Source organism: Nerophis ophidion, linkage group LG05 (genome assembly GCF_033978795.1).
Source record: "Nerophis ophidion isolate RoL-2023_Sa linkage group LG05, RoL_Noph_v1.0, whole genome shotgun sequence".
In the NCBI taxonomy this organism is placed as follows: domain Eukaryota; kingdom Metazoa; phylum Chordata; class Actinopteri; order Syngnathiformes; family Syngnathidae; genus Nerophis; species Nerophis ophidion.
In genome coordinates, this window is record NC_084615.1 from 28,087,293 (window position 1) to 28,101,920 (window position 14,628).

The following is a 14,628-nucleotide window of genomic DNA, read 5'->3' on the forward strand; positions in this document are numbered from 1 at the left end:
ATTCCGTCAGGAGAGTTCCCTCAAGAAAATAAAAATTCCAGCAGCAGTGTACAGAATTGAGATCAAATTTAAAAAGTCAAAAGTAAATAATGGTGTATAAATGGAAATAAAATGGAAAAAATAACAATAAAAATACAAAGCAATAGTAAGAATCAAAATATGACAGTAAAAATAAGAATAAACATCCGTAAACAATTTAACAGACGATATTACAAAACTAACACATTTGTTTTTAAAATTGTATAATTCTATTTACAAACATTTGTAAAATAAAATTTTAATTGTCAAAAATAAGTCGAGGTAAATTCTAATCATTTTAAAAACGTATTTCCTGACTCATATGTAATAAAAAGGAAAACATTTAAATATATGACCATATAGCAGTATATAAGACAATATAAATGTAACAAAATGGACAACACAGCAACACATATCTGTGAAAATAAAATTAATTGCAGTCGTCACTGGTATACTGAGTGTTGTCTGGTATCGACACTGTCGACACGTGGATGGATTTCATTCAGCACTCCTCTTGGCGCTCCAGAAGAAGACAAAATATTCTCATTATCTCGCGTGGACCATCAGAACACCATCACCACCTTCCACACGTCACGCAGGACGCATCCCTTTCCTCCTCCTCATCCTCCTCCAGCCTCGTCTTCTTCCCTCTTTGTGTGTCGGAATGGTCTAATAATCGATCGAGATGATTTCCGTCGTGTCGACAGTGGAGAACCTTCCCCGAGACGCGGAGAGTCCTTCAGCCAACATGTTTTCACGCTTCAAGAACATGTTCAGCAGGTATACCATCATCATCACCATCATCATCCTCGCACTTGTACGCGCGCGCACACACACACACACACACACACACACACACACACACACACACACACACGCACATAAGCACACTTTCACTTATACATCACTCCTTTTTTATGCAACACATGGAAAACCACATACTACTAGACATCAAATTTATGTTATATGTGTATATATACATATACACACATACATATATGTACATATTTATTGTATATACATATACACACATATGTGTATATATACATACGTATATATGTATATATATATATGTATATGTACATTTGTGTGTATGTATACACAGCAAATATGTATATATGTATATACGTATATACATACATACATATTTACTGTGTATACATATCCACACAAATATGTATATATGTATGTATGTGTATATATATATATATATATATATATATGTATATATATATATATGTATATATATATATATATATATATATATATATATATATATATATATATATATATATATATATATATATATAACAGGGTCAATTATGTCTTGTAAATAATGTATCTTCTAATGTTTTATTATTGTTATAATTACACAAAAATGTAAGTTACATGTAAATACCTGAATATTGTTTGATTTTTTTTGTCAATGTGGAACCATTGTCTCGTTGTCCCTCCTACTGCAATAATTGCTGTGACACCTGTCTTTTTATATGCGTTGGACATGCCCTCCAACTAGGGCTGGGCGATATTGGCTTTTATTAATATCGCAATATTTTTATGCCATATTGCGATATACGATATATATTACGATATTTTGCCATGGCCTTGAATGAACACTTGATGCATATAATTACAGCAGTATGATGATTCTATGTGTCTCCATTAAAACATTCTTCTTCATGCTACATTAATATATGCTACTTTTAAACTTTCATGCAGAGAGGGAAATCACAACTAAGTCAATTGACCAAAAATGTATTCATTAAATACTTTTCATTCTCTCACAGGTGACTTTTTAAATAAAAGAACAAATGAATAGTGTTGCTACCTTTTTGTAGTAACACTTCTGCTCCATACTTTGCATTGATTGATTGATACTTTTATTCGTAGATTGCACAGTTCAGTACATATTCCGTACAAATGACCACTAAATGGTAACACCCCAATAAGTTGTTCAACTTGTTTAAGTCGGGGTCCACGTTAACCAATTCATTGTACAAATATATACTATCAGCATAATACAGTCATCACACAGGTTAATCATCATAGTATATACATTGAACAGCATATTGCTGTTGTCTGCTGAATATCTTCCCACCTGAAGCCAAACCACCGCCAGATGATGGACCCCCTGCTCTTTATGTTGGGCATTTATTGTTCTTCCTCCATTTGTGATAAGTTTCACACCATCTCTCTCTCTCTCTGATCGGCGAGAGCTATGACGCTGGACTCGCAAGAGTATGTGACGTATGTAAGAAGGCGGGCTTGTTTTACGTATCTGTCAGAATGAGAGACGAGGAGTGAGAGAGAAACACCTGGGTAGGGGTAGGTTGGTGTCAAGCAGTCCTAGCTTCACGATAGACCAACCAGTTTTTAACCCGCCACTAGCCCCCATCACTAGCTGTACACCAGTTACTCAAACAGTGTGTGAGCCCACGCAAGTTATATCCGTTGATGCTTTTGGAGACATGATCACAAATTTAGCTAAACAGATAGGAGACAACATCTCTGCCAACATCAGCATGATGCACCAGCCAAGTGCCTTGCAGCCTCAGTCCACCGCTGTGAGCTCTTCCTCCGGGCATGATGGTTCGCCACAAGTGAAAGTTGTCGTGCAGCCTGACGTCAAAGCACCACCTTACCTTAGGGGCGATAATGCAGATTTGTTCTCAATTCATGAATGGGTAGACATGATGAAATGTTACCTAAATAGAGTAAAATGTGACAGTCCTCCTGAAATGTTTGAGCTAATTATGTCCAGACTAACAGGCAAAGCGAGGGATGTTGTAAAGGTGTCGCTGTGCAGCTGCCCTGAATTGAATACAGCTTACCTGCCCACTGCAGTGTTTGACATTTTGAAAGGTAACTTCAGTGAGTTATCACATTCTAACTGGCCTATGAAAGACTTTTACTGCACAGTTCCCCATTCTGGTGAGAGTGCTATGGACTACTGGATCCGCCTTAACAAGTCCATTGATGCTGCCGATGAGTGTCTCCATAGGCAGGGTAAATCTGTTGAGGACCCCAGTGCTGAAGTCGTCATGGTGTTTATTAACCACTGTCCTGACCCTCATCTTGCCTTGTTGTTTCAACTAAAGTCGCCTGAGCAGTGGACTGCAGCTGAGGTTCAGGAGCGTCTGGATACTCACACAAGAAAGGTTAGAAAGACGGCAGTCCAGTCTCAATGTATGATGTGCTTGTCAGCTTACAGTCAAAGCCCAGTGACTGATTATTCTTCACCACAGGCTGTCTCGGTAGCACGCCAACAGTCGTTGCATACTGTTCCTCAACCTTACCCTACCTTTTCCTGCAGTCAGCCTCCGTCTGATGCTCCTGTGGCTGTCACACACCAGTCTGCCTCCCCTTTACACCCATTTTCTATCAATGTGGCGCCAGCTGCTTTTGACCCACCAGCTAACGACCCTGGTGCTCAAGTTGTGGCCATGTTTGATAGAGGTCTATCCTTGTGCAAATGCTTCTTTGGCTAACAATCAAAGACCAGGGGGCCAAAGGTCAGGCACCCGTCAGACTGGTCAACCCCGAAACCACCAAAGTTCTTTGGTAGTCACGTGTCGAGTATGTACGTCTCGTGAACATTCAACTCATGCACACTGTAAACTCTACAGATTGTGCCTCAACTGTTTGAGACCTGGTCACATGAAGCGTGAGTGCCCACAAGCCTCAAATTCCCCGGCTGTACCACCATCTTTTCCACCCAATGCTGATTTAAACTAAACCGCCTGTGTAGTGAGAGGGTTAGCATGGGCGATGCTAGTAGCACCCTCAGTGAAAATGAAGATGTGCAATTGACCTATGTGACCTGTTGTAGTAGTCTTTCTGATGACAAAACAGTGATTGTTGTGGGTTCACATAGAGTGGAAGGAGCTAGTGAGTTGTTTTATGCTCCAGTGTCTGTGGGGGGCCAGTCTATTTTAAGAGAGATGCTTGATTCAGGTAGCATGTCATGCACGCCAAATGTGGAGGCAGAGTCAAAGCTTAAAACTGTTGGGCTACTCCCTAGCACTCGGCCTCTGTCGGAGATGTCCTTGTTGGCTGTGGTGGCCTTATGACACAACCAAGGTGCATTTATGACCTTGAAATTGAAGTTTATGGGTGTAAGTTCATTGTGCCAACTTTACTTGTTCCAGGGCAGAAAGATGAAATTATCATTGGGACCAATGTCATAAGACCCATTATACAGGCAATGAAGTCTGATAATAGGTACTGGCAGCTGGTCTGCTCCAATACTTCTGACCCCAATTGTGAACAGTTTATTGGACTACTCAGCTGCATCACACGCTGGTCTGGTCCCGAAATGCCTGAAAAAGTTGGTACAGTCAAGCTAAGACAATGTGTCACTCTTGCACCTCAGCGAGAGTCTCTAGTATGGGGGAAGCTGCCCAGTAGTGCTCCTGTGTCACCTGGGAGCACTGTCATTGTGGAGCCCACCTCTTCCCGTTCAACACCTAGAGACATCATTGTTGGGCGGGTCGGGACACCCATGTGGGGTGATCATTGGGTCCCGATGAAAATTCTGAACCCAACAAAGAGACCTGTGACACTGCGCCGTAACGCTAAGGTAGCAGATGTTTTTTCCTTGTATTGCAAAGGAAGTCCTTCCTTTGTCACAGAATGTGTGTATGCAGCAGACCTGTGAGGGAAGTGACCCAGCCTCCAAGTCAGGTACCACCTCTAATCCCCTTCAGCAGTTTAAAGAGTGCGAGTTGGCAGATGTTCATATTGAAGGGTGTGAAGTATCAGAGGAATGGAAACAGCGTCTGGCTGAACTGGTCCTCACCTATGAAGATGTATTTTCTTAAGATAAGTTGGATTGTGGTGAAGCAAAGGATTTTTTCCACCGAACCCACCTCACTGATGATCGCCCTTTTAGACTCCCCTATCACCGTGTCACTCCAGCTCACTATCAAAGGCTGAGAGAGGTGCTGTCAGAGATGGAGTTCAAAGGAATCATCAGCAAGTCAGTCAGTGAGTGCATCTCACCCCTTGTCCTCGTCTGGAAGAAGTCAGGGGAGTTGAGGATCTGCACAGACTTTTAGACTCCCCTATCACCGTGTCACTCCAGCTCACTATCAAAGGCTGAGAGAGGTGCTGTCAGAGATGGAGTTCAAAGGAATCATCAGCAAGTCAGTCAGTGAGTGCATCTCACCCCTTGTCCTCGTCTGGAAGAAGTCAGGGGAGTTGAGGATCTGCACAGACTTCTGCTGGCTTAACGCCAAGACCGTGAAGGATGCACACCCGCTACCCCACCAGGCCGACTGTCGACCAGGAAAAAATCAAGGTCATCTCAGCTTTTGAAAAAGAGGATCTTATGGAGGATGACGGCTGCACCCCATCAAAGCAGAAAGTCCAGTCCTTCCTTGGCATGGTGCTGTACTACCAGCATTTCATCCCTGGCTGTTCTTCTCTTGCTAAGCCACTTTACACCTTGACTGCAGGACAGAAAAGGAGTGCCAAGGGCTCCTTTGGGCGTAGAAGAGCAGGCACCTTCAGAAAACTGACTCCTCAGGACTGGACGTCTGCCTGTGAGAAGGCATTTGAGGATCTGAAGAGTGCACTTCTCAATAGTGTGGTGCTGGCACACCCAGATTTTGAAAGGCCCTTCATCCTCTGCACCGATGCTTCCCTTGATGGTCTAGGTGCAGTCCTGTCCCAGGTCCCCGATGGCGAAGAACGAGCGAGACCAATTGCTTTTGCAAGGAAAACTCTCAGCCGCAGCCAAGTCAACTACCCTGCTCACAGACTGGAGTTCTTAGCCCTTAAATGGGCAGTTTGTGATAAAATCAGCCACTGGCTCAAGTGTCACAGGTTTACTGTCTGGTCGAATAACAACCCCCTCACTCACATCCTGACTAAACCGAAACTAGATGCCTGTGAGCAGCGGTGGCTCTCCAAGTTGGCTCCATATATTTTTGAGATTAAGCACATCCCTGGCAGGCAGAATGTGGTGGCAGATGCACTCAGTAGAGACCCATTTAAGACTCCTTTGAGGGAGCGGCTGCTGGGTGAGCCCTATGCTAAGCTGCTGAATCGGGTCTGTGATGTCAGTGATGGATGTGTGCAGGATGCGTTCCGCTTCACTTGCCAGCCTCAATAACTGATGTGTCATCCTCACATTGACACCATTGAAAGTTCAATGTCCGAAGAAGATGTCTCTTCCAACCTTTCTTCTTTGGATAAATGGGACAGTGCTCTTCGGCACCGTGCTACCTCACTGGCTGACCACCTCACAACATTGGAACCTCCTGGCCAAGACACTTTGCCTTCCCTATCACTTGCTGACCTTCAGTCTCACCAACAAAAAGACCCAGTCATCTTAAGATTACTTTTTATGTTGACAGAAAACGCAGGCCCTCCAGACGCAAACGATGTAATGAAAATCAGCCAACTCTGAGAGTCTTGAAACAGTGGGATAGGCTGATACTTCAAGATGGCATTCTCTATATAGTCACAAGGACCCTTTGACCAAGAAGAAGAGGTACCAGTTTGTTGTGCCAGAGTCCTTGAAGGCAGATGCACTGTCTGGCGTTCATGACCAAGCTGGTCATCAAGGTCAGCCCCGCACGCTTGCCCTAGCTCGCCAACGCTTTTTCTGGTATGACATGGAGAAAGATGTCCGCAATTACGTGAAACAGTGCCACAGGTGCGTTCTTAGCAAGACCCCAGAGCCTTCAGCAAGGGCTTCGCTACAAAGCATCAAGACCTCTGCTCCCCTAGAGCTTGTGTGTGTTAAATTTTGGACAGCTGAAGACAGCCACAACAAATCGGTGGATGTTGTTGTAGTCATTGATCACTTTACGAAATTGGCACATGCTTTTCCTTGTCAGGATCAGACTGCGAAGAGGGTTGCTAAGAGAATTATGGGACAGCTTCTTCTGCATTTATAGATTCTCCCAGCGCCTTCATTCAGACCAGGGTGCAAATTTTGAAAGTGAACTAATTGCTGAACTCTTGATGTTGTCAGGAGTTGAAAAGTCTCACACTTCCCCCTACCATCCCATGGGAAACGGTGGGACGGAGCGGTTTAACCGCACCTTGGGAAACATGTTGAGATCATTGCCCCCTTGTTCCAAGCAAAAATGGCCCTACATTTTTCAGACAATGACTTTTGTGTATGATACGACTGGGTTTGAGCTTTTTTATTTGATGTTTGGGAGAACCCTGAGATTGCCAGTAGATCTCCTCTTTGAGAATGTGTTTCGGGATGAGACTGTGTGTGACTATAACATATATGTAAAGTCCCTTTTAGAGGACCTGCATTGTGCCATGACACTTGCCAGAAAAACTGCTCTGCTGAGCAGAAGCATCAGTGCAACCAGTACAACAGAAAGGTCAAAGGTCAGCCTCTTTCACTTGGCGACCAGGTGCTGTTGGCAAACAAAGGTGTCAAAGGGAAGTGTAAACTTTCTGACAAGTGGTTGCCTGTTATACACACTGTGGTGGCCTCAAAACCTGACCTGCACATCTACCGGATCAAGGATCCAAAGGGGAATGAAAGGGTTGTTCACCGTAACCTGTTGCCCCAGGTCAACTTCCTGCCGTTAGACAGAGCTTTGGATGATGATGCTGGAACTCTGGTCATGCCTGCCACCAGTGTCTGAGGTGTGAGTCAGAGGTGTCTGATACAGCAGCTGCAAATGTTGGGACATCCCATGCTGGTTCCCTGTTGAGTGCTGATGCTTGTGATGATGGCCGTACTGCCTCATGGGTCCGTGAGCAGTCTTCCTTTGATGAGCCTCAGTGTTCAGAGTCTGCTGAAGTAATCTCCCCTACAGACGGTGGCCGTATTGCTGTTCTGGATCCCCCGATAGTCTTCCTTCTCCCTCACTACAATTAGTCCCAGTTAGTCCACCTCAAGCATCTGGTGCTGAAAACCAATTTGCCTCACGGTTTGGCAGAGTCATTAAACCTGTTTACCGTTTAATAGAGTCCATGGTTCAACTTGAGTCCATATTAGGGGTTGAGCCCGGCTCCCATACTATGACATATGATCAGAAAGCTGTTTTGTGCTGTTCTTTGTGTGGACTCGTGTTCTGAAATAACTAATGTTTCCCTTCTCACCCACAATGTTTGGCCTGTGTATGTGTGGTGTTAAGGCACGTCACCGTGTCTATAGAGTACCTTGAGTTTTTGCTAGGCGCCAAGCAAGTCTCTTGTTCTCTTATCCTTTGGATAGGAAGCGTATATTGCTGTTTAACGCAAATTTGTGATTTTCATGGCCATTGTGTTTACACATGCGTGCTGTTCTTGCAAACCAGACTTTTGTGTAATTCTTGGCGGGTGAGTGTAACAGGGTCAATTATGTCTTGTAAATAATGTATTTTCTAATGTTTTATTATTGTTATAATTACACAAAATATGTAAGTTACATGTAAAAACCTGAATATTGTTTGATGTTTTGTCAATGTGGAACCATTGTCTCGTTGTCCCTCCTACTGCAATAATAACTGTGACACCTGTCTTTTTATATGCGTTGGACACACCCTCCAAGTTCCCTTTTTGTCTACGAAAACGGGAGAGGTAGGCGTCCATGCGACGACAAAAAATATTTTGTCTTGTTAAGAATCTCAATTCATTTCTTGTTCATTATTGTATTTGTGTAGGGGCTCGACGATGGCAGAACGTTTTTGATGACAATTGTATTCTGTATTATCAGATATGTTTTCATTTTGCTGTGTATGTAACTACGCTCCCCTTTTAGTCTACGAGAACGGGAGAGGGGCACGACGATGGCAGAAAGTTTTTGATGACAATTGTATTCTGTATTATCAGTAAAGTGCAGTGGAGAAACCCAACGCAGAGGAAAAGACCACCGGTTACATATATATATATATATATATATATATATATATATATATATATATATAAATATATATATATATATATATATATATATGTATGTATATATATATATATATATATATGTATGTATATATATATATATATATATATGTATATGTATATATATATATATATATATATATATATATATATATACTGTTTATACATATACATATATATATATACTGTTTATACATATACACACAAATGTGTACCTGTATATATACATATATATATATACTGTTTATACATATACACACAAATGTGTACCTGTATATATACATATATATGTATATATGTATCTATCCAAACATATATGTATATACATATATATATAAAATTATGTATATATGTATTTATATATACATATACACACATAAATATACATATTTACTGTATACAGTATATATATATACATATATACAGTATATGTATGTGTATATACATATATGTATATATACATACATTTATATGTATGTATATATACATATACACATGCACATTTACATAGATGCATAAATATACATATATACATATTTTCTGAATATACATATACACACATAAATGTGTATATACATATATATGTATATATACATGCATATATGTATATATACACACACATATATTTACTGTATATACATATTTACTTTATACACACACACACAAAATAAAAATAAATACATATATATATATATACACATATATATATATATATATATATATACATATATATATATATATATATATATGTATATATATATATATATATACACATATATATATATCAAAAATTCAGATCATGTCTGTTATCACCTTTGTCATTAACCTGCAGCATTTCACCTATTGACTTCATCACACATCTTTAATATGTTAAATGTAATCAAATCTGTAAACAGCTTGTTATATGGTCTTTTTTGGTTGCTTTATTGAATCAAAGATTGTAGAAAACAAATAATAATACAAATGGAAAGGGGGACTTCCAGTCCAATATATTCAACAATATTTCATTAAGAGGAATTTACATAACATCAAATAATTCAACATACACAAAGAGTCATCTGTTTAAAGTTTTTTTTTCTTTTATAGCATTGGTACCTGTTTACGTTTATTTGGGATCTGCATAAAAATCAAAAATTTGAAACCCACCCATCCATCCATTTTCTACTGCTTACTCCCTTTGGGTCTCGGGGGCGCTGGTGCCTATCTCAGCTACAATTGGGCGGAAGGCGCCGTACACCCTGGACAAGTCGCTATCTCATCACAGGACCAACACAGATAGACAACATTCACACTCACATTCACACACTAGGGCCAATTTAGTGTTGCCAATCAACCTATCCCCAGGTGCATGTGTTTGGAACCAACGGAGTTCAAATTCAAGACCCGGGGGCCAGATTTGGCCCGTGACATCATTGTATCTAGCCTGCAAACGCCTCGAAATGATTTGTGTCATTAAAGTACTTAATATTTTCTCATTAAATGTAATTGATTTTTTTTTTTTCAGAAGAAAACATGTACTGCTGGAAATGTCATACCTTTTAAACTTTAATAATCTATTATTGCAACACATATTTCAGTATATTATTATCATACATTCCAAACATGTCTTTGTCTAAATAAAAAAAAAAAACTTAACATAAAATCCATAAAAAATGACAATACATTTTACGGTGTTCTTTACAGCATATTACTGTAAATTGAAAAAAAAAATACTGTTTGTTTTGCGTTAAAATTCTGTTGACTGAACTGCCATGTTTTTACTGTAAAATCTTGTTTTTGACGGTGTATATTACTGTAAATAGAAACATGGTACATTTGTTTTTACGGTAAAAAAATCTGGCAGCAGGATCTACCCCAGTCTGCTGACATACAAGCAGAGTAGTAGATTTTTGTAAAAAGCTTTTATAATTGTAAAGGACAATGTTTTATCAACTAATTGCAATAATGTAAAAAATGTGTTTTAACTATTAAACGAACCAAAAATATTACTTATTTTATCTTTGTGAAAATATTGGACACAGTGTGTTGTCAAGCTTATGAGATGCAATGCAAGTGTAAGCCACTGTGACACTATTGTTCTTTTTTAAATTTGTATAAATGTCTAATGATAATGTCCATGAGGGATTTTTAGTCACTGCTATTCTGAAATTATATAACTCATATTGATACTGTTGTTGATAATATTCATTTTTGTTTCACTAATTTTGGTTTGTTCTGTGTCGTGTTTGTGTCTCCTCTCAATTGCTCTGTTTATTGCAGTTCTGAGTGTTGCTGGGTCAGGTTTGGTTTTGGAATTGGATTGCATTGTTATGGTATTGCTGTGTATTGTTTTGTTGGATTGATTAAAAAAAAAAAAAAAAATTTGAATTTTTAAAAATGAGAATCGACTCTGAATCGCACAACGTGAGAATCGTGATTCATATTCGAATACATTTTTTCCCACACCCCTAGGAATTAAGCTGCCAGCTTTTTCCGTAAACTTTCCCAATTTGTTTTTCCATTTACCTTAAAACGTTGTAAAAGACAAAACAAAAAACAACAACACTATATTTTACAATAAAATTTTGTAAATGTCAAGTTTTTACTGTAAAATGGACAGTCTACTTAAAACAATTTATATAATTAATGATTAAATCCAGAGGCAAATTCATACAGTATTCGCTGTTACAAGCGGCCCTCTGATGGCAGTGAAGTGGCCCTCAATGAAAACCAGTTTGACATCAATGTTCTAAACAGTCTGTTTGGAATTTGCCCAATTTGTTGGTTTTAATTGACGTCACGTCCGGCTCACATCTCGCCCATTAAATATGGGTGGTGGTCAAGCTAGCTCTGTTCTCAATGGGTACAAGGCACCATTTAGCCTTTAGAGAAGAAAAAGGAATCTTGGCTTGGTTGACTCCCACAGTTTTTCTCCTCCGGGAAGAGGTCACGTCACGGATTACAAGCAATTTGCGAGATTAATCCCACATGTGACATCAACAGATACTGTATCTCCATATATTGTAAAGTTTTGCCTGAAGAGTTTTGCGGGAGTCTGTCGTAGTCCGAGGTTGTACAGTAGGAAGGTGATTCATACGGCCACATTCGTTACAGTTTACCCGACACACGAAACCCGACGAATTGGGGTAATGCACCATCCACTTTAGCCACCAGATGGCAGTAGAGTGTTTGAATACTTTAAAATGTGTTTTGTGGCAATTCCAACCTTAACCACAGCATCAGTTGCTATGCTGAGTGGCACTTTCCATCGTTTTCAGCAGACTGCACTGCAAAATAATTACCCCGCCCCCTTGCCTCTTATGTAAGATCTACCCAGGAATGGGGCCATGTAAATCCCTTTCCTACTGTAGTCAATAAGTTCCTTTTTTTCTCTATCCTCTTGTTGTGAGGCAGACTGGTTCATACATGCACATTCATCCAAGTTTTTAAACCAATTTGTATTTATTTTTTTCAAATCAATGAACACGTGTTAAATTTTTGTAGTTTCAATGTTGATGATGTGCATTTGTATAAAGAAATGAAGGTTATGTCAAGTAGAAGCATTTATTTAAACTGTATAGCTCGGTTGGTAGAGCGGCCGTGCCAGCAATTTGAGGGCTGTAGGTTCGATCCCCGCTTGCACCATCCTAGTCACTGCCGTTGTGTCCTTGGGCAAGACACTTTACCCACCTGCTCCCAGTGGCACCCACACTGGTTTAAATGTAAAAATTAGATATTGGGGTTCACTATGTAAAGCACTTTGAGTCACTTTGAGAAAAGCGCTATATAAATATAATTCACTTCACTTTTCCCGAAAAGAAGCATTCAGGCTTCCAAGTGGGGTTCAGCCAATTATTTAATTGATCGAACAAACAAATCAATAAACAGCTTAATTACTAAGATGCTCGATAGCTAGAGCTCTATTAGAGATCCGTACAAAAAACTTTATTAAGTCTGAGAACATTGTCGAAGATTACACTTTTAATTAGGTTTGTCCCAATCTGATAGTGATATCAGTTTGATACCAGCAAAAAAAATCAGATTGTATGGACTTGCATACCAAATCTCCAACATTACTGCTCACAATTGGTCCAGCTGTTTGCTTGTGCTAAACCGTGGTTTCGTTGGTAGAAAGGCCGAACCAGCATCTTGATGATGCCAGGTCCAATCCCCACTTCCGACATCCCAGTCACTGCCGGCGTGTACTTCGGCAAGACACTTTACCTACCTGCTTCCGGTGCAAGCCACTCTGGTTTATATGTAGGTAATGGGTTGCACTATGTAAAGTGTTTTGAGTCTCTAGAGGAAAGCGCTATCTAAATATACTTCACTTCTTGTACTTTAGTGAAGTCAAATCAAAAGGTTAACAAAGTAGCCTATAGGTTAGTAGTTTCTAACAGTTAAGCACACAATTAATAGCACACAAGCTGGACATACAAAACCCAACACCAGTGAAGTTGGCACGTTGTGTAAATCGTAAATAAAAACAGAATACAATGATTTGCAAATCCTTTTCAATTTATATTCAATTGAATGGACTGCTAAGACAAGATATGTAATGTTCGAACTGAGAAACAATTTTATTTTTTGCAAATAATCATTAACTTAGGATTTAATGGCAGCAACGCATTGCAAAAAAGTTGTCACAGGGGCATTTTTACCAGTTACATGGCTTTTCTTTTTAACAACATTCAGTAAAGGCTTGGGAACTGAGGAGACCAATTTATGAAGTTTTTCAGGTGGAATTATTTACCATTCTTGCTTGAGGTACAGTTTAAGTTGTTCAACAGACTGGGGTCTCTGTTGTGGTATTTTAGGCTTCATATAACGCCACACATTTTTAATGGGAGACAAGTCTGGACTACAGGCAGGCCAGTCTAGTACTCGCACTCTTTTATTATGAAGCCACGCTGATGCAACACGTCGCTTGGCATTGTTTTGCTGAAATAAGCAGGGGCGTCCATGATAACGTTGCTTGGATGGCAACATATGTTGCTCCAAAACCTGTAAGTACTTTTTAGCAATAATGGTGCCTTCACTGTCATGCCTATGCCTTGGGCACTAATACACCCCCATACCATCAAAGATGCTGGCTTTTGAACTTTGTGCCTATAACAATCCGGATGATTCTTTTCCTCTTTGGTCCGAAGGACACGACGTCCACAGTTTCCAAAACCAATTTGAAATGTGGACTCGTTAGACCACAGAACATTTTCCACTTTACCTCAGTCAATCTTAGATAAGCTCGGGCCCAGCGAAGCTGCCGGCGTTTCTGGGTGTTGTTGATAAATGGCTTTGGCTTTGCATAGTAAAGATTTACCCTGCACTTACAGATGTAGCGACAAACTTTAGTTACTGACAGTGGCTTTCTCAAGTGTTCCTGAGCCCATGTAGTAATATCCTTTACACACTGATGTCGCTTTTTGATGCAGTAGCGCCTGAGGGATCCAAGGTCCGTGAGATCATCGCTTACATGCAGTGATTTCTGCAGATTCTCTGAACCTTTTGACGATATTATGGACCGTAGATTAAGAATCTCTAAATTCCTTGCAATACCCTGTTTAGATATGTTGTTCGACAATTTGCTCACGCACTTGTTCACAGAGTGATGACCCTCGCCCATCCTTGTTTGTGAATGACTGAGCATTTCATGGAAGCTGCCTGTGGGATGTTCCAAATAAGTGTTTGATGAGCATTCCTTTACTTTCTCAGTCTTTGTTGCCACTTGTGCCAACTTTTTTGAAACATGTTGTAGGCATCAAATCCTAAATG

At 40.0% G+C, this 14,628-nt stretch overlaps 1 protein-coding gene across 1 annotated transcript in view; it reads left to right on the forward strand.

The window, feature by feature from the left end:
• The first annotated feature begins 467 nt into the window (after positions 1-467).
• The window catches only part of slc35f1 (solute carrier family 35 member F1), a 60,984-nt gene continuing 46,823 nt past the window's right edge, over positions 468-14,628 (forward strand). Inside the window, exon 1 of the mRNA XM_061900434.1 lies at positions 468-798. Coding sequence (XP_061756418.1) covers positions 704-798 — 95 coding nt within the window. The 5' untranslated portion in view covers positions 468-703. The remainder of the gene's footprint in view (positions 799-14,628) is intronic.